The sequence below is a fragment of the Sander lucioperca genome, chromosome 12, assembly GCF_008315115.2.
Source record: "Sander lucioperca isolate FBNREF2018 chromosome 12, SLUC_FBN_1.2, whole genome shotgun sequence".
NCBI classification, from domain to species: Eukaryota; Metazoa; Chordata; class Actinopteri; order Perciformes; family Percidae; genus Sander; species Sander lucioperca.
In genome coordinates, this window is record NC_050184.1 from 5,771,557 (window position 1) to 5,796,904 (window position 25,348).

The window sequence follows — 25,348 nt, forward strand, 5'->3', positions numbered from 1 at the left end:
TACATATTACTAAAGTTTTTACTAGTTAGCTGAAACATTTCTTAAGTTGCATTAGTGCAACCTGACTTAGTAATATCCCAAGTTTGAACTGAAGTTAGCTTGAAATTGTTACTAAGAATTTAGAAACAACTGTAAACACACAATTAGTAATGGATTGACAAACAGCTGGTGCAACCTAATCCAGAGAAATTTCCTTGAAAGCACTACCCCATTTAAAAAAACTTGTAAATATTAAATGAATAGCTAACTGAATAAATACAATTGAAAAATCCAAATAAAATAACTCAATTTGGTGTCGAGGTGAGTGATGGGTGAGGCGAATTACAACTGATGACCTTAGTATTTCTAAAACCCTGGCTACAGCCCTGACTACTTACCAATCATTATCATATGATTATCATAAATCATTGCAGCAAAATTAGTTTAAGGTGTGATGCAAAAACCTTTCAAGCATATTCATAAAGTCAAATTAGAAACACTGCATGAATCGTTGTCTGTTTGGTTGACATAGTGTAATTATCCACAGGACAAATACCTCATGCTGTATAACTAGCAGAAAAATCTCCATCCTCCGTATTCCTGTTACTGGTAACAGCATATTTCCCACAGCTGTTCTGTGTCTCATATTCTTGCTGGGGTTTTTTTTTACAGTCTTTACAGTTATTCAGCAGAGTTGCATGATGTCACGTCAATATCTGATTCAGTTATTCAGCAGAGTTGCATGATGTCACGTCAATATCTGATTCTGGTGTGCGGTAATGCTACTCAGTTGTAGCATCTTATGATACTAACTTTTATTTTGTGACATTGTTTCTCCTGACAGTCTGAACAGTAACTCTGATCTGATACCATCTTTCCTTGCACACATACATTTGAGTCATAGTACAGTGAATGAGGCATGATCTGTTCCTTCAGTTTTCAACCCTTGCATGAGTCCAACTAGTGCCAAATTCATGAATAAACAAATTTTTAGAGAACTGAAAGTCAACTAACTCGTTTACCCATTTTTAAACTCCTGCCTTCAGTATAGGTCCTGGTGTTATCTGTCAGGCTACTTGTTGCTATTCAAAAGCACTACATGTCCCTCCCAGAGAAGTATATGTGCTGTTTGTGAAAAATTATTTGTTTGTATTATTTGTGTCTAAAAAAAAAATTAAATGTTCACATTGGAGTGCTTGACTTGCTGCAGTTTTTACAACCAAAATAGTAAATAAATGTCTTCTGAAACTGAAAACTGCAAGTTACAAAAGTAATAAAGACAAAAATAATTTAGACAAATAAGGTCTGTTAGTTTGACCTTTGAAGTTGATAGTTAGTAGGTTTTCTGTGGTCATTTGTGTTAGTGGGTAAAAAAAAGTGAAACAAAGAGTGCATTGTGTGGCCTGTCCATAATATTCAGCTCATTATACTCCAATGTGGGTCAAAGTGAGCAGAAAGTTCCAAAACAAAATTCAGACCAATTAAAAGCCCCCATCCTTCAAAATTAGAGAATTGAGGTCTGGCTACAAAGAATGAATTCCTAGCTCACACACATTGTAGACATTCATTTATCTGCTATATAAAAGCTTTATTGACGCAGGGAAATTGAGGGACTTTGAACTTCCTTCATGGAGCGCAGTAGCTCATACTCAGCATGGATGGGTCATCTATACTGTTTGCCTGTTTTAGCCTCTTAAGAATCTCCTGCATTTTCAAGCTTTTGGTCTAAACGTCATACCCAAATTAAAATTGGTACAGCTCCCATATACTTTGACACTCAGGGATGTGCCTGGTATCACTGGAAAGAAAACACTCTCAAGTTTTTGTTCCAAGTGTCAGAGTGATTCTAGGCCTTACTGACACAGAGTTACAGAGGCTAGAATGGAGGGTTTCTATTTCCGTCCAAGTCATACATCTGTAAAATGATTAAAATACACTGCTGTGAACACATATTCCAGGTGACAGACAATCCAGGACATTAGCCACATGTCTCAGCTTACTACAGAAAAAATCCAGAAGCCAAAAGACTCAAAAATTGATTTTATATGAATTTTTTTCTACATATATGTCTGTGCGTTTTTCTGATTTTTATTTGAAAAGTGCAAAGAAAAAAGCCAATAAAGTACAAAATAAAACACTTCTCAAATACACAAACACATCCACATCAATCATACACATACTTGAAATAACTATATACATAAATATATAGAAATAAGTCATTATGAACTGCACAGGGTGTGAAATGCTTATAGGAGGCCCTGTTTTTGCTTTGACACAGCTCCAGCCATTACAGGGTTAAAATTTCACCGGCACATTTGGTATCGATCGACTTGTCTACTCATTGGCTACAAATGTAGGCGGGTCTTAGGGCATTTAAATCTAACTGGTCCGAGCAAATGTCGATCATTTCCGCGTGGTCCCAAACGCGTCAGAGGAGACTTCAGCTTTATTATTGGTGTATCACAGCCAAACCTGCACCGATTGGCTTATACCAGGTATCCATGGAAACCTTAGAACTCAGGGAATAGAGTGACGCCCACATCAAGTTGCTAGGAGCCTCAGGAGAGAAGCGAGCAGCGTTAGAAGTGCGGAAATGAAAAACAGTTCAGCGATTTTCCGTTGTGATTCGGCCAGAAACGTCAAGATTGTGAGGCAAACAGCTCGTTTTGAATATAACGGCTTGGATATTCCATTTCCTTGGACTCTTGGGGATTTAAGAAAAAAAAGTTTTGGGCAAAAAAATCCACGCAGTGGCTAAAGGGACAAGGAAACAGGTAAGGATGCAAAACACACGGGCTGCGCTGTTTACGCTGTATTGTTTTATTTGTTATAACTTTGTAGCAGTTGTGTAACTGCTATAAATCATCTTATGCTTTGTGTGTGGACTTAATGGAATCCTGAGAGTCTAAGCTTTAAATTGGTGTGTCGCATGGCTGTATATTTTGAAGATGTAATGCTTTAAAGTTATAAAAACGTTTATAAATGGAGATTACAGCGACGCCACTGGCACAATCTGTACCGTAGACGGTACAGTGACGCCTTATGTGGTTAGAGTAGCCTGTTCATAGATAGACTGTAAGGATTGGTGTTGACCAACCCCCACAATCTTCCATGCAGTCTGCATCAGTCGGACCAGTTGCACAGACAGGTTCCCAGACCAAGCTGTGATGCCATATCTGATTAAGCTTACTAAGACTGCCTGACAAAAGACCAACATGAATTTCTGATCGACACCATGAACTCTAAATCAATGCAGAAAGTGTAGTCTGCTGGGTGCCTGGGTAGCTCACCTGTGCACGCAGCCATATCTAGAGGTTCACTTCTCTATGCAGCAGCCGCGGGTTTCACTCCGACCTGCGGTCCTTTGCTACATGTCATTCCCCCTCTCTTTCCCCTTTCATGTCTTCAGCTGTCCTATAAAAATAAAGGCCTAAAATGCCCCAAAAAGAATCTTTAAAAAAAAAGAAAGAAAGTGCAGTCTGCTACTGAGACTATCCATATGGATGCTCCAGGATAGCGAGGTTGTCTATATACTGTAAATGCTAAGATATTTATATGAGGAGACCTATGAGATGTTTTCACCGTGGATGACCACAGGCTTGTGGTTGCCAACTCCCCTTTGGGTTAAACAATATCTCCTCAGTTATTTTTTATAACATTCAGTACTAGGTGGTTGTCATCACACCATTTAAAAAACTGTTGTATCTCTGAATGGTAGTTAGATAGATCACTGTCCTGTCATTTTTTATTAAAGCTAGGATGGCAGTATCATTGAAAAATGTAATGATATAGTTGTTGGGATTATAGCTTCTATAATCTTTGTAAAGGGTAAAAAGGACAGGTGAACTGACACAGCCCTGGGTGGCTCCCGTGCTTAAGGTTCTGACAGAGAGTACTAATAACACTGACCTGCTGTTTAGGGTCATTAGAAACGAGTGGTACCACCTAATAATAGGGGAAGGGACATTAAGGTCACTCAGCTTTTTAATTAATAGGTGTGGCTGTAGTATTAAATGCTGAACTAAAATCTACAAATAGGACACGTGCATAGGTAGGGTCCTCTAAATGCTAAGATATCAATAGTACCATGGCAGTGACTGCGTCATCTGTACCTCTTTTGCACCTATATGCAAACTGAAAAGGATATAATGAGGAGCTGACATCTGTTTTCAATAGGTTGATAATTATTTTCTCAAAACACTTCATAACTCAATAACTAAAGTCAAAGCAACATTATTTTCCTTACAACTTACCTTTTTGGGGAACAGGAATAATAATAGAGCTTTTCCAAGTATAAGGAACAACATGTGAGTCCAGAGACTTTTGGTAAATAGGACACCAGGCCTCTGCCAGCTCTACGCTCCATAATTTCAGCAGAGACCCAGAAATGCCGTCTGGTGCAGCGGCCTTCCTGGGACAGGTGCGTGAGAAAAGACTTTGTACAACATGCTGGTCAATAGTGATTTTTGGGCGATTCAGTGCAGGTAATGAGTCTAGGGCCTATATTGGCTACTGCGAGAAATCGTCTAACCCGTCATTAACCTTGCATAAAAGTTATTTAATTCATCGGCTTTTATCTCAATTATCGGCTTTATCTTAATTATCAGTTACTTTTTGTGTAGTAGCAAATTATTGCACCAAATAAACTATTTTGTATGCAGGTTACTCCATAGTTTTTTTAGAAGGTCTATTACAGTAATCTCTGCATACATTCTTGTAGTAGCCTACCTGTAGGCCTACCTTTTATTGTGGTTTCTCTAGCTATGTCATGGGAAAAGTCTGGACTTGCAGCCTCTGCATGATTCTGCATCTGTTTGGAAAAACAGGATTTCCATAAACAATACCTGGTGTCAATCATGTAACGTTACATTTGTTATATCAGATGGACGTATGAAGCAAAGCTGTCGAATGTATTCATATTCACACACCTTGAAATGTATTTGTGCAAACAAAAGAACCGGTTAACTTGTGTGTAACCGCCGCCCGGTTTACCCCGCCCACCTCCTAGGCTCGCGGTACCTCATAGGCTGCAGAAAGAAACTACCTCATTTTCTCAGACCAGCGCTGTTTAAAGTCGCCGACAGGCAGCCAGCCACAGTTTTTCTCGGAAAGTGATCCAAAATGACGATGAAACTGGCTTACTGGGATATTCGTGGGGTGAGTTCCGCCGTCTTCCTTGTTAGTAAAGTAACGTTAGCTTCTGTTGTTTGCAGCGCTGTTGGTTGAATCAACCGTTGCTTACATTACTGTTGCTACTAACGTGAACGTTGCTAACGTTAGCTAACCTGTCCGATTTTAAATTAGCAGTATTTATCCGGCGCTCTCTCTGGATGAGCAATGTTATCAGTAAAATTAACGGGCTGTAACGTTAGTATATTTTTGAAAAAGGACCAATAAACGGGTTTATGTTCGTAGTTGCTAGCTACTTGCAAGGGGCAAAAAAAACGGTATTTCTAACAGAGCAGCTAAAATTGTCAGAACATCGGGCTGAACAAACAACTCCTACTGTCTCATATTTTAATTCATTTAATTATTTTTCGATTAATCGGCCTTAATATGACATTAATTTTATGTGACCAAAACTAAGCAATCAGTAGGCACACGCACAGCCTTGCCTTTTTCTTTTTTGCAGGTGCTGTACACCTTGTGGAGTTGTCAGACTTAAAAACCTGTGGTTAAAAAGATATTAAACCGCAAAACTTCACATTTGAGAATCTGCTGCAAATGTTTTGTATTTTAACCTGATAAATCACTTATATTTATGATTGTTGATGACACAAATACTTTATTGATCCCCTCGTGAAATTGTTCAGTTACAGTTGCTCCCAGTCATATTTAAGGCATAAATAAGAGTACAAAAAAAATTGAGTTGAGGATTAAACAAGTTAACAGCCCCAGCTTACATCCAGGACATGGTAAAACCCTATACCCCAACCTGCCCACTCCGCTCTGCATCAGCCAACCTGCTTGCTGTCCCCTCACAGCGAGGGACAACTAATCACTCAACGAAATCCCGACTGTTTGCTGTCCTGGCTCCTAAATGGTGGATTGACATCAGGAAGGACCGAAAGCCTACGCATCCGACGAAGGCTAAAAACACATCTCTTCCGACTGATTAAAATTGATGTGATTTAAAAAAAAATAATAAAAAAAAAAGTAAAGTAATGTAAAGACTTGTATCTATTGTAGCCCTTAAACAATTAACATACTCTGATTTTTGGACACTTGTCCAGCTTGCCCAGCCTGCTCGCCTGCTGCTGGAGTACACCGGCACCAAGTATGAGGACAAGTTTTACATCTGTGGTGAAGGTAACTCACTAATTCAACCGACAGATACACAGCTGTCATATTTTTAACCAAAGAAGTGGCCTAAGTGTCCATACAACATACCTACTTATTCATCTAACCCACATTTCTCTTGCACAGCTCCTGACTATGATAAGAGCTGCTGGTTTGATGAAAAACCAACACTTGGAATGGACTTCCCCAATGTAAGTGAGTTTAACTTGTGAGTATTAATTGAAGTGTAAAGCTGGTTTAAAACGTCAACTAATAATGGTATCGTGTGACATCTCACCATAGCTGCCCTACTTGGAGGATGGAGACAGGAAGATAGTGCAGAGCAATGCTATCATGAGATACATTGCTCGTAAGCACAACTTGTGTAAGTATTGTGTTTATTCCACATATAAATAATTTGTTCAAAAGAGTTTTAGTTTAATGTCTTTTTTTTGTATTCATACATTGTGAATGTTTCAAAATAAAATATTTTGAATACTTATGGTCTCTTTAAAAGAAGGAACCGCACAATTATACACAGGTTTCAGGTGCAGTAGCTCAGTCTGTAGTCCCTGAGTGTCTCACTAAGTCTGACCTGATCCCAGGCGGAGAGACAGAGGATGAGAAGGTCCGTGTGGACCTCCTGGAGAACCAGGCGATGGACTTCAGAAACGGCTTTGTGAGGCTGTGCTACACTGACTTTGTGAGTACTACATTAAAAGTTTAATAACATTGAATGTGTTATGTTACGCCTTCACTAAGGCCAACATCACCTCTCTTACATCAGGACAAGATGAAGCCAGGGTACCTTCAGATGCTGCCAGACGTACTGAAGCAGTTCTCAAATTTCTTGGGAGACAGGAAGTGGTTCGCTGGTGACAAGGTATGTCAGCCCTTAAACATGGGAGTCTTCCTATGTTGAGCAGTCATTTTTAAATTTGCATTACTCAGTTGTTTTTTTACACCACAACCAGTGTTGGGGAGTAACTAGTTACACATAACGGCGTTACGTAATTTAATTACATTAAATTAAATTAGTTACCTATAGTCATGTTTCCATCTAATTGTCAAGCAAATTTTAAGCAAAAAAGAGAATGCGAATTAGAAGTGTTTTAAAGCGAATAAACTAGACTACGCAAAGCGTAGTTTCGTCACGAGTTCACAAGTTGCAAACCGGCTTTAAACCAGTTTAGAAGCTAAGTTCTTTGGCTAAATGGAGAGAGGGAGCATTGTACAAGTTGGCCACCTGTGCAGAATACAGGGTTGTGGCAGAGACATTTGGTGTCAGCGAGACAACCGTTCACCGCTGTGTATATGCAGTGTGCAGGGCCATACAATTCAAGCTGTTGAAACAATTCGTCAATTTACCTGACGTGGCTGAGGCACAGGCAATAGCGCAGCGCAACTCCACTACGCACCTAGTGCCACAAGTGTACGGCGCACTGGATGGGACCCATATCCCAATCCTTCCCCCATCTCATATTAAAGAGGTGCTGAAGTCTGACATTGTGGTGGTTGTTCTTCAGAATTAAATTATAATAATCTGAATTCATCTAATGAAGGATTTTAAACTGAGTTTGGCAGTAGTCAGTGTTGTGTACTGCTGTAAGGTTAACACTGCCAGGTTTAAACATTTGAAAATGGTTAATAGTAGACATTAATTGGAAATTTAGAAAAGTAATTAAATGTAATAAGGTACATGACTTTGATAAAGTAATTGTTACCCTATTTAAAATTGAATAGTGTAGAAAATGTTCAAAGTAACCTTCCCAACACATCATCATCAAATCATGTTTTACATTGACATCATGGCATATGAAGTAGCATTCACATTTGGAGTTTTGATAAATCTGAGTGTGTCTTGAGCTGCTAGATGGTCACTAACATTGTCTGCCATTTGGTGCTGCACAGGTAGTGTACAATAGATTTATTAGAGCACTTTTGCTGAAAACAGCTACCTGCTGTTGCTGGAAATGCTGTTTATTCAAGCTGATGAGGTGAGATGAAACCAAGCACTGAATTTGTGGGTAGAAAAACCAAACCGATAAGCTTAAACAGATCATGGAGCTTTATAGCGCTGAGGGAGAGCTGCAGTGTTGGGTGATGCATGTAATGTGAAGTGGGTCACTAATAGTGACGAACACTCAAGTCATTTGACTGATTGGTCTAAAAACAACTGTTGATTAGTGCTACTTTTGAAGGTTAGTTTGGGCTGTTTTTTGCTTTCAACATGTTTTTTTATATAACGTTTCTTTACAACAGATCACTTTTGTGGACTTCATCATGTACGAGCTGTTGGATCAACACAGGATGTTTCATCCTACGTGCCTGGATGACTTCAAGAACCTCAAAGATCTTTTAGACCGCTTCGAGGTGAGAACAACTGTTGTCAGATACAAACAGCACATCTTGCACTTACTACTGAAAGTTGCAGTCAGGAAATAAAACGTCCTGCACTTTAGCCCCTTTTGTCTTCCTCTGTGTTGTTGTGATAGTCTGTGTGATGTCTATAGGTAAATGTTTATGTGGAGTTGCTCCTGTGCTGGTCTTGCAAAGTAATTTTTGAATGGCTTGTTATATCATAGGCTCTGGAGAAGATTGCTGCCTACATGAAGTCAGACAGATTCATGAAGACTCCTGTCAACAACAAGATGGCCAAGTGGGGAAACAAGAAAGAGAAATAATGCAAAGAACAAAAGTTCCCAAGTGCCACTGACTCAACAACTTGTAAATTCAGGACTAGAGATAAGATTGTCTTTAGTATGTCTTTTTATAAGTGATTTACTAGCTAGTTCTGTAGATTTCATGCCCTTTAATCACATTCTACAGTTAACCCAAATATGTATGTGCCAGTTCTAAAATCATTCGCAGTTCAGTCAGAATTGTGTAATCCAGGTTTGGATTGATATTATAATGATAAGTAGAAACTTTAATTTGAATTAAAGCACCTAAGTTACTTGTGACATTTGAAAGATGTTTTTGTAGTAAAGTAAATCTAAATTTAAGTAAATCTTGTACTGACTTATTTGAGTTTGTGAATCAATTTCAACATCACTTTCTGTACAATACATGACATTTATGCATCAATTAAATGGAAATATAATATAGAGGGTATAAGTTAATGCAGCAGAATAGAATATACTGTATTTTTTCAGTATATATGTAATAAACAACTTGGTTAATCGTAATTATTAAGATAATGGTGTTGGATTGAACTAACGTCTACATACTTTTTGGGATAATCAGTTAAAGAAATTCTACATAATTGAAATAACGAAGTACATTATAGGTGAAATAAATTAAGTAAAAATTAACAATTATTGTCACTGGTGATACATTACACAAAATGTATAATATGTCAAGTTTCATTCAGTAAAAGTGCTTTCCCTTAAACAAATGCTGAAAGCAACAAATTTATGACAAGAGGATGAATTAGACAATAATTCCAGATGATCTGTAGATGAAGTCAGGAGAAAACAAACCGAAGTGAAGCAGGACATTAGTAGCGGCCGTTGTACAGGCCCGATGGTTCACTGGCGAGCTGTAGGGAACAGGATGAAACATTACTAATGCGCTGCAGTTGGATGTTGAGCAGAAACATGTTCCACGCAAGGACTGAACATGCGCTCTTGGAGGTAAACATCAGTCCTCGAGGGGGTGACATACATAGAGCTTATCAGAGCGTTTCCATGACCACAGTGGTAAACAAACTGCTGTGCTTACTGCACAGAAGGAAGAACAAAAGAAAACTGACAATTGAATGTGTCATAAATATGCCGATGCATACAGACATGTTCAGCTAGGGCTTTGTCAAACTGGTCAGCCGTGGTTATTTTGAGCAGAAGTGAACCCAAACAGAAGGGGTCAGCTTTCTCGTTTCATGCTATAGCGCGCATAGCAGCAATTCTCAGACTGCATTACAATTTTCAGGTGACACATTCCAGAACGCAACGCCGCATGAAATTGATATTGCGTAGTTTAAAGCGTTTATGTACTTGGTGGACCCTGTTTCTGCCCTTAGTGTGTGCATATCACATGGCATTACTTACTGCAATAGCTGATTTAATGGCCTGAAGCTGGAAGAAGACCTTGCCTCCTTCCTCAGGACACACAGTCCTAATCTCATCCTTGGTCATCCCCAGAAGCAGTTTACCATTCAGCACCCCGAGGCTGGTCACAGTGCTGTACACGACACAATATACAAACACACAATATCTGACTTCGTCATGCAATACAAGCCTCGTACAGAATAGCTCCCAGTCCCTCTGTACATTATTTCACTCACATTTTGGAGAAACCTTTGTACTCCAGCCAGGCTTTGACCTCTGCAGGTGGGGAGGACATGTCCAGAGTCACAGGACCACGAGGTTCCCGCTGTGAGGGAGAGTGGAGAGAATAAAATATCATGTGAAATGTTAAGTGGTTACTCAGCGGAGCTACGTGTCGCTTACCTGTAGATCTTCCATGGGCCCGTTGCTCTCCATCTGCTCCAGAACATTCTGAGGAACGTTGCCTTCCTCATTGCGAGCATTACGAACAAGCCACCATTGCTTGGATTTCTGAACCACCTGTAAAAAGCCCAAAGAACAAACACCTCAAGCACCTGAATATTGATAATGGCAGGAATGATTGTGACTGTGGTATATACACAAATATCTCTTTGAAGAATTAAATAGAGACAAGGCTGTATCCAGAGTAATGTAGTTAAGAAGTATAACGTTAAGTTTTAAACAGATTTCTTAAGCCTGGGTGTTGGCTCTCTGCTGCTGTTCCAAAGTCCGTTGGAAGCGTTCCAGCCTGTCACTGAATTGCAACTGTTATCAACTGGAAACTTAAATTATAGACAATTAATTGCACTGTTAATAACAGCTAGTGGTTAGTTTTATAGTTATGTCAGGAAATTATTTATTTATTTTATTTTTACATCCAGTGGACATACAGTATGGAACACATTGGCTAGACTGGCTGGAAAGATATTAAGCTGTTTGTGGTGGGTAACTAATATATTTCCTGTCCAGTGAAAACAAAAAATGAATTTGAATTTGTTTGATAAACTGAAGAATGTGTTCCTTTATTGGTTGAGAAGATTACCTTACTTCTTAAGATAAATAAACTATTTAACAACCCCTCCTGGCTCAGCTGGAAATCGTCACAAAGCTGAAAATGGCTATTTTTCAGGACAGCAATGCTACAAACATATGATGATCTTATAGAATATGATGCAGTGCTGTAGATTAAACTACCCAACAGTATATAAGCAAGTTAAAATTAGCACCACCTTAAACATCTACAGATACACATTAATACAGAAATAATATTAATCCAGAAACATCATATATAATAGTTAAACACTTGTACTCTTCATACTTTAAGTACATTTTGCTAAGAATACTTGCCTACTTTTACTTTGAGCAGTTTATGAATGTGGGACTTTTACATGTAGTGGAGTATTTGCACAGTGTGGTAGTAGTACTTTTAGTTAAGTAACAAATTATGAATGCTGCTTCCAACACTGGTGACTACATCTGTTGTCCATTTTTCTTTCTTTTGGAGCCAAAAAAATATTTAGCATTTTTGTAATTTGTTAATTAAAGTTTACGCTGCCCAAGAAAAAGCAAACCAGGGATTTGAACAACAGTCAAATGGACTTTTGGACAATTGTTTGGTAACTATCCCATGACACAGATGCTGTCAGTTTTGTCAGTCAAAAACCATATCCAACTCCACTGACCATGTTTTTCATCTCACCTGAACAACATCTCCCTTCATAATGCTCAGCTCTCGGTTGTTCCTGGCCACAAAGTCGTAAATGACCCGCATGTACAGGGATGACTGATGGGGGCTGGGTGGTAAACGCTCGCTCCTCCTCATTGGACCGCTCCGATTAGGGAGTGGGGAAGGCGTGTGTGAGGGGGCAGGCGGCTGCCAGCCATCGTAGAACTCAGGGATGTAAAGCGGGACATCGTCGTCCGGCCATCTGGACCTATGAGGTGACAGGAGGGCAGGAAACTTAAGCCAAGTTAAAAACAAAAAGGAAGTATCTAATACTGAAGCGTATAACAATTCCAGATTTTGCTGTACAAGTAACTGTCTCAGAAATAATTGAGATTAACAGTATAATTGTGTCTTTCAGTCAAATTGAAAAATATTTATTTATTTACTTTTTTTTAAAAACAAATTAAAGATTTGAATGAATTCCAGGATATATCTTTTGGTTATATCACTGTTATGTGACCCAGATAATGTCATAACACAGGCCCACTGCCTATGAAGTAAACAACACCTCTTTATTATCATAAAACTACTTTCTAACTGTATCCCGCCCTTGTCATTTTTGTTGCTATGAACGTGTATAGGATCAAGTGCCAACAACCACTGACAACAACTGAAATATTAAAACTATAGTCCGACCAATTGACACTTATATAATTACAATTTGGCATATGTAAACAAAATCGATTACCAGTCATACGCCTTCAGACCTTAGCTAATGTTAGCAATTCATTGTGGTTAAACAAAGACATCATAATTATGTAAACAAATTGACAATTAAGACAATAATGTAATAACTGTTTCAGGCCTACTGAAGTGACATCGTAACTTGATTTCACGAACATTGTTTCTACAGTAATGAGCTTTTTCAGACACATCTGTGAGTCATGGATTTGAGATCATTCAAGTATGACAAATAACACAACAACAAAAACACAGTAAGAAGGCAGGTCCTGGCATGTCAGTAGGAGTTATAGATGTTTTATTTACAAAATGTTTTCGTACCACTTTCTAATGAGGCCCCCTTCATGAAGAGTTTGTAAAATGAAATTAAAGTAATAGTTCAACATTTTAGGGAATCTGCGTATTTGCTTTCTTGCAGAGAGTCAACACCACGTAAATATGAAGTTTGAGCCAGCAGATTGTTAGCTTAGCATAAAGACTGGAAACGGAGAAACAGCTGGGTTGCACAAAGGTGAAAAAAAATTACATTTATATGTTTATCCTCTATAATGCCGCTATTAAAAGTAAGTGTGGGAAGTTAAACACTAGTTGGTCTAATTAATGGTTCATAACATAAAGCATTAGTAAACTAATAAATAAAATGATGTCATTCAGTGTATTTCCTTGTCCATTGCCAAAATTAACTACTCAAGCAGAAAGTACAATCTTAAACTGAAATTAGCGGTAGTTTAAAATTAAAACACTCCTGTCTATCATGTTTTCAATAGAACATGAATGCAGCATTAACTCTGACCTATATTTACATATCAGCAAACGCACACACTACGCCCCAGGTTAAGGCATGTCTGGGCACTTAAAGGTGCACTTACAATCAGAGGGCTATATATGAGAAGGTGACAAGCTTAGTGTGTGAGGGTTATAAAGGCTGCCCTACCTGGGGAAGTTCCAGCAGTCTCCCAGAGACCTCCACAGCTGGTCTTCCTCCGGGTTGACCACCTGACTGAGCAGCCGCAGGGCCGCCTCTGTCAGCAGGGGGGAGAGCACAGTGGGAGGCAGGTCTGCAGGATACTGAGGCAGTATCTGTGGAAAAAATTAAGGAAGTAGAGATGTTGGTATTGCCTACGATACTACCTAAAACGCTGGTATCGGGAAGTACTGGAGTTTATGCACCGATCCGATACCACGTAATAAAGCCCTAAAGAAAATCTACGTTGAAGTAGTTTATTTATGTTCTATTTCCGTTATAACTGACTGTCAAACTGGATAATAACAGAAAGTTCTGTGGCATTCATTGCCTGTGTTTGTTCATGTTTCACAAAGAGTTTAACCTGAGCCAGACCGACAACAAAGATAGAAATCATATCACATCCATACAGGGATAGTAGTATACAGTTGTTAAAACTTAATAAAATATATGACACACTGGTATTGGATCAGTACTCGGTATCAGCCGATACGCAATTTCAGGTATCAGAATCGGTATCGGGAAGCAAAAAATGGTATCGGACCATCTCTAGAAGGAAGTATCAACTTTTAAGGTCAAGAAAAATATGAATACACTTAGTAGAGTGACAATCGCTGTAAATAATTGGTGCCTTGAAAGTAGATTCACTCAGGCAAAAAAAAAAGTTTAAAAGAGCTCACCATGCCTAAACTAGTGAAGAAGATGTGGACAAAGTCAGCAGCTGTGGGGCTGGTAAGTGTCCCATCCAGCTGGCCCTGTAATACAAAGAGCTTTTCAGTCAGACTGCAGCCATCGCACATTAAGTCATCACATTAGAGCGTTCACCCAAAATCTTTCCTAACCACTCTGGTCAATTTATAATCTGCGGAGACATTTAAAGTATTTACCAGCAGATTGAATCCATACTTGATTTTTTGAAGACAGGAGATATATTCCTCCCAGGGTGGCAGACTGACAGCTGCTGCTGGTGCTGCAGGATAAAAAAAGAAACGTATCAGACGTGCTATCAGCATGTCAGCACCTATAAGGAGGTCACTTATAATCATTAACACACATTAACAATAATCATGTTCCTCTGCCTCCTCTCAGTGATCTTATGGCATTTGCAAGTTTCCACCGCGTTCAAAGATAAACAACCAATCATTTGTTACTGCATTGCCTATTTCTTGCCTCAAATGTTTTAAGAAACATATTTTAGTGAACTGTTTAGCTGTACAATGAGAACATTTGTGACCAAGTCGAGCCAAAAGCAAGTTTTGCCCACCAGACGGAGCAAACTTTCTCATTTTACAGCTATTAGATAATAACAGTCAGCCTATTACCACCTTAAGAATATATCATGGGTTAAAGGACTTATGTCTCAGCAGGATTTGGAAAAACTTGTCCACGCTTTTATCTTTAGTTGACTTGACTATTGTAATGGTGTCCTTACAGGTCTCCCTAAAAAATCTATCAGACAGCTGCAGCTGATTCAGAACGTTGCTGTTCGAGTTCTCACTAAGACCAAGGAAGTGGATCACATCACTCCAGTTCTGAAGTCCTTACACTGGCTTCCTGTGCCTCAAAGAATAGATTTCAAAATACTTCTGGTGGTTTATAAATCCCTAAATGGTTTAGGGCCAAAATATATTTCTGATCTGCTACTACACTATGAACCACCCAGACCTCTCAAGTTGTCTGGGACAGGTCTGCTCTCTGTCCCCAGAGTTAGAACTAAACAGGGGGAAGCAGCGTTCAGTTTTTATGCACCGCATATCTGGAACAAACTCCCAGAAAACTGCAGGTCCGCCGCAACTCTCAGTTCTTTTAAATCAAGGCTGAAGACCTTTCTTTTTGATGTTGCCTTTTTTTAATTGCTTATACTGCACTGTGAATTTTATTCTCGTATTTCATCTGTTTTAAAAAATTGTATTCGTTATTTGCTTTTTAATGTTTGATGTTTTATGTAAAGCACTTTGAATTGCCTTGTTGGTGAAATGTGCTATATAAATAAAATTGCCTTGCCTATTAAAATATGTTTCTGAAAACATTTGAGGCGACAAATAGGCCCACTGGGTTAGAGACTCCTCGACTACAATTGGTTGTTTTCCTTATGCCATTAGGAGCACCAGGAGGAGGCAATAGGAAAGTGATGATTTTCAGAGATTAACTGATTCATGTAGTAGTTTGAGCAAATATGACAAAAAGTTATTTTTAATTAAAGTTATAAACTGTAGCTTTAATTATATGTGCCCTTGGAAAGATAAACTGGAACTAGGATATTACCATTTTTCTTTGATTTTTTCTTCCCAAACGCATGTTTTTTCTTGCTCTTGTCTTTTTGTGGTAGAGAAGACGCATTTGCTGCAGCAGACACTTTGGCCATGAAGATCTCCAAATCATTTATAATGTGGTTTAAAATGTCCTGTGAAAAGGAGCACATGCATCAAACTGATATAATCCACTACCTATGACTTATAATTTGTGGAAACGGTTCAATTGGCAGTACTGACTGTGTTCCTCTTCATGTTCATTTGCTCAGCGACCTCTGGGCTACTCTGTAATTCATGAAGATCAGGATGGTGCATCGTTGCCTCTTGTGGGGGGAAGAAGGGTGGAGATGGTATATTTTCTACAAAGAACAAAAATTAATTGTTTGGAGACAAATATCAATGTTGACACAGTACAAAACGTACTGGATAGTTTATTGCTGAACCCATTTCATTTGCACAGAGCACATCCATAAACTTTTGAGATATTTGAGGAACTTAAAGGAGTTTCTCCTCCATGATGAAAGATTTTTTTCATATGCTTTTAGTGGATGCGATCAAGTCATACCCGGTTCTCTGCTCCTCCACTGTGGGGCCGGGTGGTCCGGTGGTGGTGGGGTCCTCTCTTGCTGCACAGGACGAGGCCCAGCCTGCCGGAAACTTCCTGGAACATTTTGCCCGATGATGTTCTCAAGATTACTCCTGACATCCACGACAGACAGTTAATGCATTTTACGGTTACATTTATTTTCAATTAATGTGATTTTATCTCCCTTTAGACTGTATTCATGTGATGTGACATTGTACCTGATGTCAGTCTGGTCTCTGCGTGGCTCCACAACATCACGTCCTTTTTGTGCTGCCTTATCCAGATCACTCTTGACGACCCGTGCCTGGTAAAACAGACCTGCTTTAAATCAAACTCCTACGTGACACCAGCAAAAATGCTTGTTATGAAATAATGGTTTCAGAGATTTTACAATTCAGAATGACTATCACATCCTCCCTTCTCTGGAAGCTTTCAGGAGGTCAAAGATACAGTGAAGAGGTCACTGAGGGTTCTGGTGAAATGTGACTCACCCCAGTTTCCTCACACTGGAACATGAAGACCTCAGGGATGCGTTTATTGCGTTGCTGCACAGTTACTGTCAGCAGAGAGTTGTAGGCACAGCTATCCAGCACAGCTTTGGTTTGCAGGATGCAGCTCAAAGGCAGCGACTCCAGCTCTGCCTGCAGAATCAAGATTGAACAGAACAAGCGCAACGACGACAGGTTTATGAAATACAGTTAATAATATTGAAAGTATTTACACGCAGACAAAAGTGGAGCTATGACCCTCTGAAAATGGTCACGATTCCTTTTTCTAGTTCCAGTTTTTATTTTGTAATAAATCTAAATGTCAGACGCTGAATGCCACACAAGGCCAATGATGGAAATAAGTCCAGGGCTTTGTCGTTCTATCCATGACAAAGTCTTATATGTTGCATTTTTACTCAGCCAGGGAGAATCACAGGGCAGATACACACATTATTTTTCACAGAGTGCGACCCGGGATGCTACAGACAGACACTTAACGTCTCATGTTAAATACAAACATAGCAGAACACTTGGAATGAGATGTTCAACAATTAAAGTGGAATGTTATGATGTCCACATACTTCTGGCCATGTGCCATACTTGTTTAAATTATCTGAATTGTGTAGCTACTAACCTTGGTCTCGATATCACTGAGCAGTAGATATCCACCCTGAATCTCCATGATCATCTCCTGAGGCCACAGACTACTTTTGGCATCCAGCCTCTTGAGCTTGGCCAAGCAGTCGTCTAGTGTCTTCACCTCCTGGCCGTCCAGCTCACAGGTGAACAAGTGCTGCAGAGTCAATGTGGAGAAGTCATGGATGAAGAGAGCTAAAGGTTGTACTACATGTCCATGCTGGTGCAGATTTCACAATCACTTACCTCCACTCTGACGTGAAAGTTGTCAGGATGTTTGTTCAGCGCCTCAGAGTACTCCTTTCTCTGCACTGATGTAAAGAAATTTGTATTAAAAAAAAAAAAAAAAGGTGTGACATTTTGTTATCACAAAAACAAAATAATTCGATGAGGTTTATTTATGTCTGGGCATACTGTATATTGATTTCCCACTGGGTCTGGACATGTTGTTTCTCTGCAGTGGAGCCCCCTTGAGGTCATCTTGTTGGAAAGCTCGCCTCTGCTGAGGGAGGTCCTCCTGTGAGAAACCCCTGAGGTATAATAAGCACAGTGATCGGAAGATAAACCACTAGCTGCACTGTAACCACAACACAGCAGTGTTGTATCATGGAAGGACATGAGCTGGTGTTTATAGTGTTGTAAAGAATCTAATTGGTACTCAAAGGCTTCAACAAATGAATTCCAGTGACTTGTTAACCTGAAAGTTAAACTAAACTTACTGACCTCGGGGAATACGAGAAAGGCCCGTTGTTTCCAAACATTCTCAAACTACGTCTGTCTTTTTTGGAAGTTTGTGTGTTGAAGAGTTAAAGCTTCAGATTGGCAAGAATTCCTTAAGAGCCACTCCAACCTGTAAGAAAAGAGGTTTCTCATGCTGGTAATCTGACACAGTATGAGTTGCAAAAATATAAAAAAAATACACCTGTTTGATGTGAAACCAGGACAATGGTTGCATAGACACACTCAAATGGATTTGTTAACCCAGTTGGAATATTTATCTTATCTTATTATCTTAAAAGTAAAAGTAAAACTAACTTCTCAAGACCAAAATATCACGTTCTTCCTTTTACAAGTTAAAGGTTGAATTCACAAGCAATTAAAATGAACCTTTTCTCAGTTCAGCACTCACAGCACACCGCTGTCCCTCCTGGTCTGGTATGACCCGTATTTGATGGTGGCTGTTGCAGCTAGTGTTAGAAAACTTTAGATAGATTGTGATTACACTACATTTTACTATTTACCAGTATCTTGTGATTGTCACGTGGCTACAGTGGCTGCTATTCAGCAAAAGGTGCATAGCTTTGCTTTAATACCAACTAAAATGCAAGCAGAAGCAAATATAAAGAATGCAAATTCAACCATCAAAAATCAAATAAAATGAACAGATTCAGTAATGATTAATCTGGAGAGTTCACCTCCTTCACCAGAACAAATTGTAGATCAATGAAGGGTATTTTGAAGCAGACACACATTTTACAAACACCTGCTGCTCCAATTCAATAACAAGATGTAATCACAAGTACACACATTACAGTTGAAATCCATGTCACATACCTCCTGGATTGAATGTAGGCTGTAAGATGAGTTTCCTGTCAACAACCCACTTTCTGCAAGACAAACACATTTCCATTTCTGAAGAGGACGTAATGCCACCCTTAGTCAACATTTATTCAACCTCCTTCATTAGAACCTCTAATCAAATCACCTTTACATAATGTATTGATTACCTGTTACTGCCAGCTTTGCTCCGGTGTCATCCTTCCCTTCTTTTTTTAAATAGCAGAAAGCACCTGCTCCTTACAGACTACCGAGAAAACGTCCTCGACTTCCTGCTTGAAGGCACCAGGATCAAAGTGCGATCTGACGGGAGTGACGGATCAAGAGGGTTGGACCAATTTGTCATTTGAGGTATGGTGAAAGGCAATGTGGCTCGTTATGAGTCCAAAGGTTTTGAATGCTTCACAGTATCTCCTCCAGAGTGATCAAAGGTCTTAAGTGCTCCAGAAAATGTTTTTTTTTTTTTTTTTTTTTACAATTATCTAGCTCAAGTGTAATCAATTATGGCTATAAAAATGGTGGTGACGGTAATTGTTCCACATTCACACCCAACGTCACTGACAAAATACATAAGCATATGCTTGAAGTGGAAAAACACAAACTAGCCAGTTGAAGTTGGATAAGAGAACCATTTATTTCACCATCGGCTGACGTGTAAATACTGTACACACCCATGACATATTGACAGAGACAATCTTTAAAGAAGAAATAGTTTATTCTGTAAATAAAAGTGAATGTCTCTTCTTGGGACCACGAGTCGGGGATTAGAGAAGTCTTCTCTGAAGACTTGACAGTTTAGGCTGTAGCTCTGGCCTGAGTGGCCTTGGCCAGAACCTTCAGGTCTGTGATGCACTTGGCGATGCTCTCTTTCTCCTAAAAAACAAACAGATATGAAGCTCTGAAGTGTCACTTGTTGATATATTATATATTTGTACAACACAGTAAGAACAGGGGATACAGTTCATTTAGAAATCCCTAATAACTTCACAATAAAGATAATTTTATCATTGTGATTCTTGTTCTTTAAGAACCCTGTCACCTCATGGATTAAATAAAGATTATTTAATGTTTTCTGTAAGGTACCTCTACTTATATGTTTAGACAAAGTTGTTAATTATGTTCATCTAGAGCTGATATTTAATGTTTGCTATACATCTATAATTTTCACTATCTATGTATTTTTAACATTTAAATTTTTATAACATTAACATCTCTATATGGTATGAAACAGTGGCTCTTGTCATTTTATTTGACGTAAATGTGATTGGCTGCAGCTCTTTGTTTGTTTGATGTAGTAATTTGCTGAAGGCTTCTTGATTTTTCTCACCCTAAAAAGGTGGAACATGATCTAACCACAATCCGATGTGTGACTAGGGTGTGGCTTATATAACGTTAACATCAGTGCACGTGTCTCCAAATGCATATGGAGCCAGAATGTGTCACCCTTTTCACTACTTTCAAGTCTACTTCCAGTGATCAGCACCTCAATACAACCCTTGGTGTGCGTTACTTTTCTATGTTATTCTGATTTGTATAATTTTGTCAGAAAACTATTTTTTCTTTGTTTTGTCAGCCCAGTTTATCCTACGGGAGTTTACAAAAAAGTATTGAGGTTTGATATCCAGTAGGGATGTCCCGATCAGGTTTTTTTGCCCTCGAGTCCGAGTCATTTGATTTTGAGTATCTACCGATACCGAGTCCCGATCCGATACTTCTATAATAATTCAACTTTATAATACCTCCAGACCGCAGACATACTCGCGCTTTCCGCTTCAAGTTGCTTCCGTGTTCTACTTTGCCGGCATTTAACCAATAGCGTCTCTGCAACAAAGTGATGTCGTGCCGCACGCGTTGCTGTTTCTGTGTGGAGTCAAAAGGGTCTAACTCTGTGCCACCGCATAACTATAGATGTGTTAAAACACAATGAGAATATATATACACACACACACACATATATACACACACACATTATATATATATATATATATATATATATATATATATATATATATATATATATATATATATATATATATATATATATATATATATATCTCCGAGTCCTGATCGGGAGGTAACGTCCGATTCCGATCGAGTCTGAAACCACGTGATCGGGCCCGATTTCCGATCACGTGATCGGGCCCGATTTCCGATCATGTGATCGGATCTGGACATCCCTAATATCCAGGCCTTAAAAGAATGAGATGCCCACACTCTGATAATTCTCCCATACTTTTATGCTGCAACATTTCGACCCTGCTGGGGTCATCACATTTTGCCTGAGGAAGACCCAGCAGGGTCGAAACGTTGCAGCACAATGGGAGAATTAGAAGAGTGCGGGCACCTCATTCTTTTAAGGCCTGGATATCAAACCTCAATACTTTTTTGTAAACTAAAGTTAAGTTGTATCCAGCCCCTTTTGCCCTGCACCTCACCGGTGGGGATGTGCACACTACCACTACTGCTCTACTTGATATCCAGGCCTGACAATGAAATTGTCGAGCATGAAAACAACATGGCAATTGTTTATTAAATTAAGCAGAGAATATAAAATTGCTAACTTAATTTCCCTAAAAACTAATGCAACAGTATACACTCTTTTCACATACGTTAAGATCCAAACTAAGAAGCATCATCTAGCTTGAAGCTTCAGACAGTTTTGACACAAAAAGACTGACCTGCTGAGGAGTGATACTGCCGACGACACTCTTCTCCACCCAGTTGACCATGTGCTCCTGCTCCATCCGGATATGGAGATTCTGCAGGGCCACCTGGTAGTCCAAGCGCCTCTTCACCTCATTGGTCACCATGTGTAGCCTCTCTCTGTAGTTGGTCTCCAACAGCATGGCTACATTGTTCTGAGAGGAAAAGAGTCCGTGCAGTCCTTGTTAACCACACTGTCAAAATATCTGGTCTACACTGTTGCTAAAACTGTTGGCGTTTAATGTATCTTCCATATTATTTTAGGAAGGTTCAATTTCTTCGAAGTTCCAACGGTATTCTCCTCGGTCATGCAACACTGTGGGCGCATTGAATAAATGGAAGTTTTAATGATTTAATTAATCTTTGGGGGCCAAAACGTTTCAAAATGTAAATAAATTTGGTGTCTGAATTATACTGTTTTATATATGTTAAAATCGCCATTATTGAAGGAAAGAAGAAAAACGTCAATATAACTGGCAATTCTAAACTTTTGAATGGTGGCTGTGGTAGTGGCCAGAATTGAATTATGAACTGTATATTTAAAAAAAGACTGAAAATATATAATGAGACGTAAATGTATCACTGCAATTCATTGAGACAGCTGGCTGGTGTGTCACATCAGTGTTGACTGTAATGACCTTTATTTATTTATGACTCTTATTTTATTTATGGACTCTTATTTTTGAAGATATTCATTTATTTTTAGTATTGCAGCTCCACACATTCATAGTAGCCGTTGCAGGTTTCTTTGGTCAATTTTTGATGTTGTTGCAATTTCTACTTGTTGCCAGCAGAGGTCGATAAATGTCAGAGATCACATAATGATGCTGGGCAGCTTCCAGCAATCAATATGGATTGTTATGTAAATATGAAGCACTACATTATAAATGATTAATATATTGGAAAATAAAAATGTCTACCAGTCTATGCTGCTTACCCTCTTAGCGTCGAAGAGCATTGATCTTCCCTCTGCTCTCCACTGTTCCTTCTTCTCATCCTCAATAGCCTGAGCCAGGCTGGACATGGCGAGGTCCTTCACCTCCTGAGCCTTGGCCACTTTCTCCTGCAAACACACAGAGCAGGATCACAGGGGTGCTTGCAACGGTTGAGCACAAAAGAAAGGACCAATGATCTTTGAACAGTTCTTTAACAACAAAAAAAACACTTTAATCTGAAATCTTAAAGTATCCAATTATTAACCAGAAAAAGAAAAAGATGAAAATGCAAATACGTATGGTTGCCAGCCTACCTCATTCAGTTTGTCAGCAAAAGCTGCAACACTTGGACCAAATTTCTTGACACCATAGATGATGACGGCACCGATGGAGGCGGCAGCAAAGGTCTCATGGTTGATGACATAGATTTCCTTGGAAAGCATGTAGAGGAGGAGGCCAGTGCCCAGCATGTAGGGTCCTAGTGAGGAAAAGAAAAATGTAGATTTCTTTCATTATAAATGAAATAGTGTTCATGCAGCAGCTTATTTTTTTATGACAATTTAAAATTCAGAGATACAAAGCATTGTAGCATTTAAAACACACCAAAAATAACCCATACATATATCCATATGCACAGTAAAAGTGCACACACAATGGGTTACTGTCAGATGTCAGATTTTATCAAATTAAATGTGGGACAGTATTCATATCTTGCACATACTATGACTTATTGAAAGATTTCAGTTGACTAGTTTAATTACCGATGGAATAATTGGTAGAATACTCAACTACTAAAATAATCGATAACTGCAGCCCTAAACCGAAAGTTGAATCTTGCTTCTGGCTACTGACCTGTGACTCCAGTTTTGGGGTACAGGAGCTGGAAAATCTCCTCTGGGAAGATGCCATGACGGACTTTGCCTCCCTTCTCTGGCAGAGGGGGCACTGGGGCCAGACTCTGGGACGATGTGTGCAGGGAGCGAGACGCCTGGACCAGACTGTGGGAGACAACATTATTAATAGCTTATATTTAGGATATAGGATTTATATTAGTTGTTGCTAAAATGCATCATCATGTTAGTAACAAATACAGTAAATAAAACAATTTCTAAAGGCGCATACCCAGCTCCAAGGGGACCGCTGCTTTTCAGGCCACTGGCTGCAAATAGAGAAGAATAGATGTAAATTCAGGGATGCAACTAGCTAATGCTTGTGTGTGTGAATTATTTCATTTATGTTTAATCTGTTGATTATAAACCTGTTTTAATTAAAAGCTTACCATTATAACCTTCATGAAGGTTGGATTTATTGCAGAACTGATGTATTAGCTAAGTGGAACTAATAAATTACCAACGAAGTGCTTATTATGACAAAAGTCAACAGAAACCCAGTTAATCGTTAGAGGATGAGGCCATTTCAATACCTGATGATAGCATAATATTAACTAATATAAATGCCTGGTAGCAACTAAGCTATCTTCAAATTAACAACTTGGCAAAGCATTAAAATAACAAATAAACACTTCTGGTTTTGAAACGTGAAGCCAGTGGATTTATTCTTACTACAAACGTAAAGAGCACAAAACCGACCAACACTTGCTGTCAAAAGGTGACATTTACAGGAGTGTAGAGCTAACGCTAGCTAAAGTAGTTTTGGTTTGCTACAGTAAGCTATCGTCCTCTAACTTAGCTGTAGTTATGTCTTCTAGAAAAACATGAAATGCAACACAGTCAAAAGTGCCACCAAAAACTGTTGACATAAAATATATAAGCAATAGACTAGCTACAGTTTCAGAGCGTATACCTTGCTTGTAGCTATGCTAGCTACTTAAAGCTAGCATTAGCATGTCTCTCATTCAATGTGCGGCCTTCACTTTACCCTTCAGCTTCAAATTAACGTTTATTTCTCCTGCTTGACAGTTTGGTTATGCCAGAGCTGGGTGAGTTTTATTAATTAATAAAAGCAAAATGAATGCATACCTGACACAATAACGAGCCTGGACAACATGTTTGAAGGATGAAGTGTCGAGTTCTTGCTACACAGGGCACCCTTGTTTCGGCCTCTTCGTGCCCTTCTGCAAAGAGCCACAAGGCTGGCGGAAACACGAGATATCCTCCTGAAACATCGCGAGAGTAGAATAGTTCTAGTTTTGGAAGTAACCGCTAGATGGCGCTTTACGCAAAGATACAATTTGTCACTGTCCTGACGTTGAATTGGGATTAATTGAGGTAATGAAGGAAGCCTACTAATGGAGAGATTTTGAGGTTAAACATGATGCTAAGATCCAGTTTTTTGGGTTAATTAATACTGTAAAAAACTCAAGACTTCAATCAAAACTTACACCAAGTAAAATATAGGCTAACATATGAAGTCAGTCAGTTTAATGCAAATAACACATACCGGTACACAGGCATAAACACCACCAGCAAATGATGAAGCTGATGTCATTTACTGCTTCATCAGATCAGAGTATTTAACCTATTTTAATGAAAAATGAGACTGCGGTTATTAAA

At 39.0% G+C, this 25,348-nt stretch overlaps 3 protein-coding genes across 5 annotated transcripts; 1 reads left to right on the forward strand and 2 right to left on the reverse strand.

The window, feature by feature from the left end:
• Positions 1 to 4,945: 4,945 nt before the first annotated feature.
• Positions 4,946 to 9,148, forward strand: LOC116040987 (glutathione S-transferase Mu 3-like). 2 transcript variants are annotated; one of them, XM_031286749.2, is made up of 8 exons: positions 4,947 to 5,136; positions 6,213 to 6,288; positions 6,406 to 6,470; positions 6,562 to 6,643; positions 6,864 to 6,961; positions 7,046 to 7,141; positions 8,521 to 8,631; positions 8,844 to 9,148. In XM_031286749.2, the coding sequence occupies exons 1-8, from the start codon at positions 5,101 to 5,103 to the stop codon at positions 8,940 to 8,942; spliced, it is 663 nt and encodes a 220-aa protein (XP_031142609.1). In that variant the 5' UTR covers positions 4,947 to 5,100; the 3' UTR covers positions 8,943 to 9,148. The 2 variants fall into 2 exon arrangements, with proteins under 2 accessions (XP_031142610.1, XP_031142609.1); XM_031286750.2 differs by lacking the exon at positions 6,864 to 6,961 and having other exon boundaries at positions 4,946 to 5,136; positions 7,020 to 7,141.
• Positions 9,149 to 9,261: 113 nt separating this feature from the next.
• On the reverse strand, positions 9,262 to 19,480 carry eps8l3b (EPS8-like 3b). Of its 2 annotated transcripts, XM_031286748.2 has the most exons (19): positions 19,368 to 19,480; positions 19,195 to 19,247; positions 18,364 to 18,490; positions 18,055 to 18,170; positions 17,887 to 17,951; positions 17,639 to 17,797; positions 17,008 to 17,157; positions 16,735 to 16,820; positions 16,496 to 16,629; positions 16,171 to 16,289; positions 15,944 to 16,082; positions 14,566 to 14,648; positions 14,359 to 14,433; positions 13,649 to 13,794; positions 12,007 to 12,241; positions 10,710 to 10,826; positions 10,544 to 10,632; positions 10,308 to 10,440; positions 9,262 to 9,799 (listed from the first exon to the last, which is right to left on the reverse strand). In XM_031286748.2, the coding sequence occupies exons 3-19, from the start codon at positions 18,399 to 18,401 to the stop codon at positions 9,758 to 9,760; spliced, it is 1,926 nt and encodes a 641-aa protein (XP_031142608.2). In that variant the 5' UTR covers positions 18,402 to 18,490; positions 19,195 to 19,247; positions 19,368 to 19,480; the 3' UTR covers positions 9,262 to 9,757. The 2 variants fall into 2 exon arrangements, with proteins under 2 accessions (XP_031142608.2, XP_035864242.1); XM_036008349.1 differs by lacking the exon at positions 19,195 to 19,247.
• Positions 19,481 to 19,806: 326 nt separating this feature from the next.
• atp5pb (ATP synthase peripheral stalk-membrane subunit b) lies at positions 19,807 to 25,070 on the reverse strand. Its single transcript, XM_031286561.2, has 7 exons — positions 24,815 to 25,070; positions 23,958 to 23,994; positions 23,688 to 23,833; positions 23,150 to 23,313; positions 22,838 to 22,963; positions 21,876 to 22,055; positions 19,807 to 20,070 (listed from the first exon to the last, which is right to left on the reverse strand). Exons 1-7 carry the CDS (start codon positions 24,840 to 24,842, stop codon positions 19,993 to 19,995), a joined length of 759 nt encoding a protein of 252 aa, XP_031142421.2. The 5' UTR covers positions 24,843 to 25,070; the 3' UTR covers positions 19,807 to 19,992.
• Positions 25,071 to 25,348: the final 278 nt, after the last annotated feature.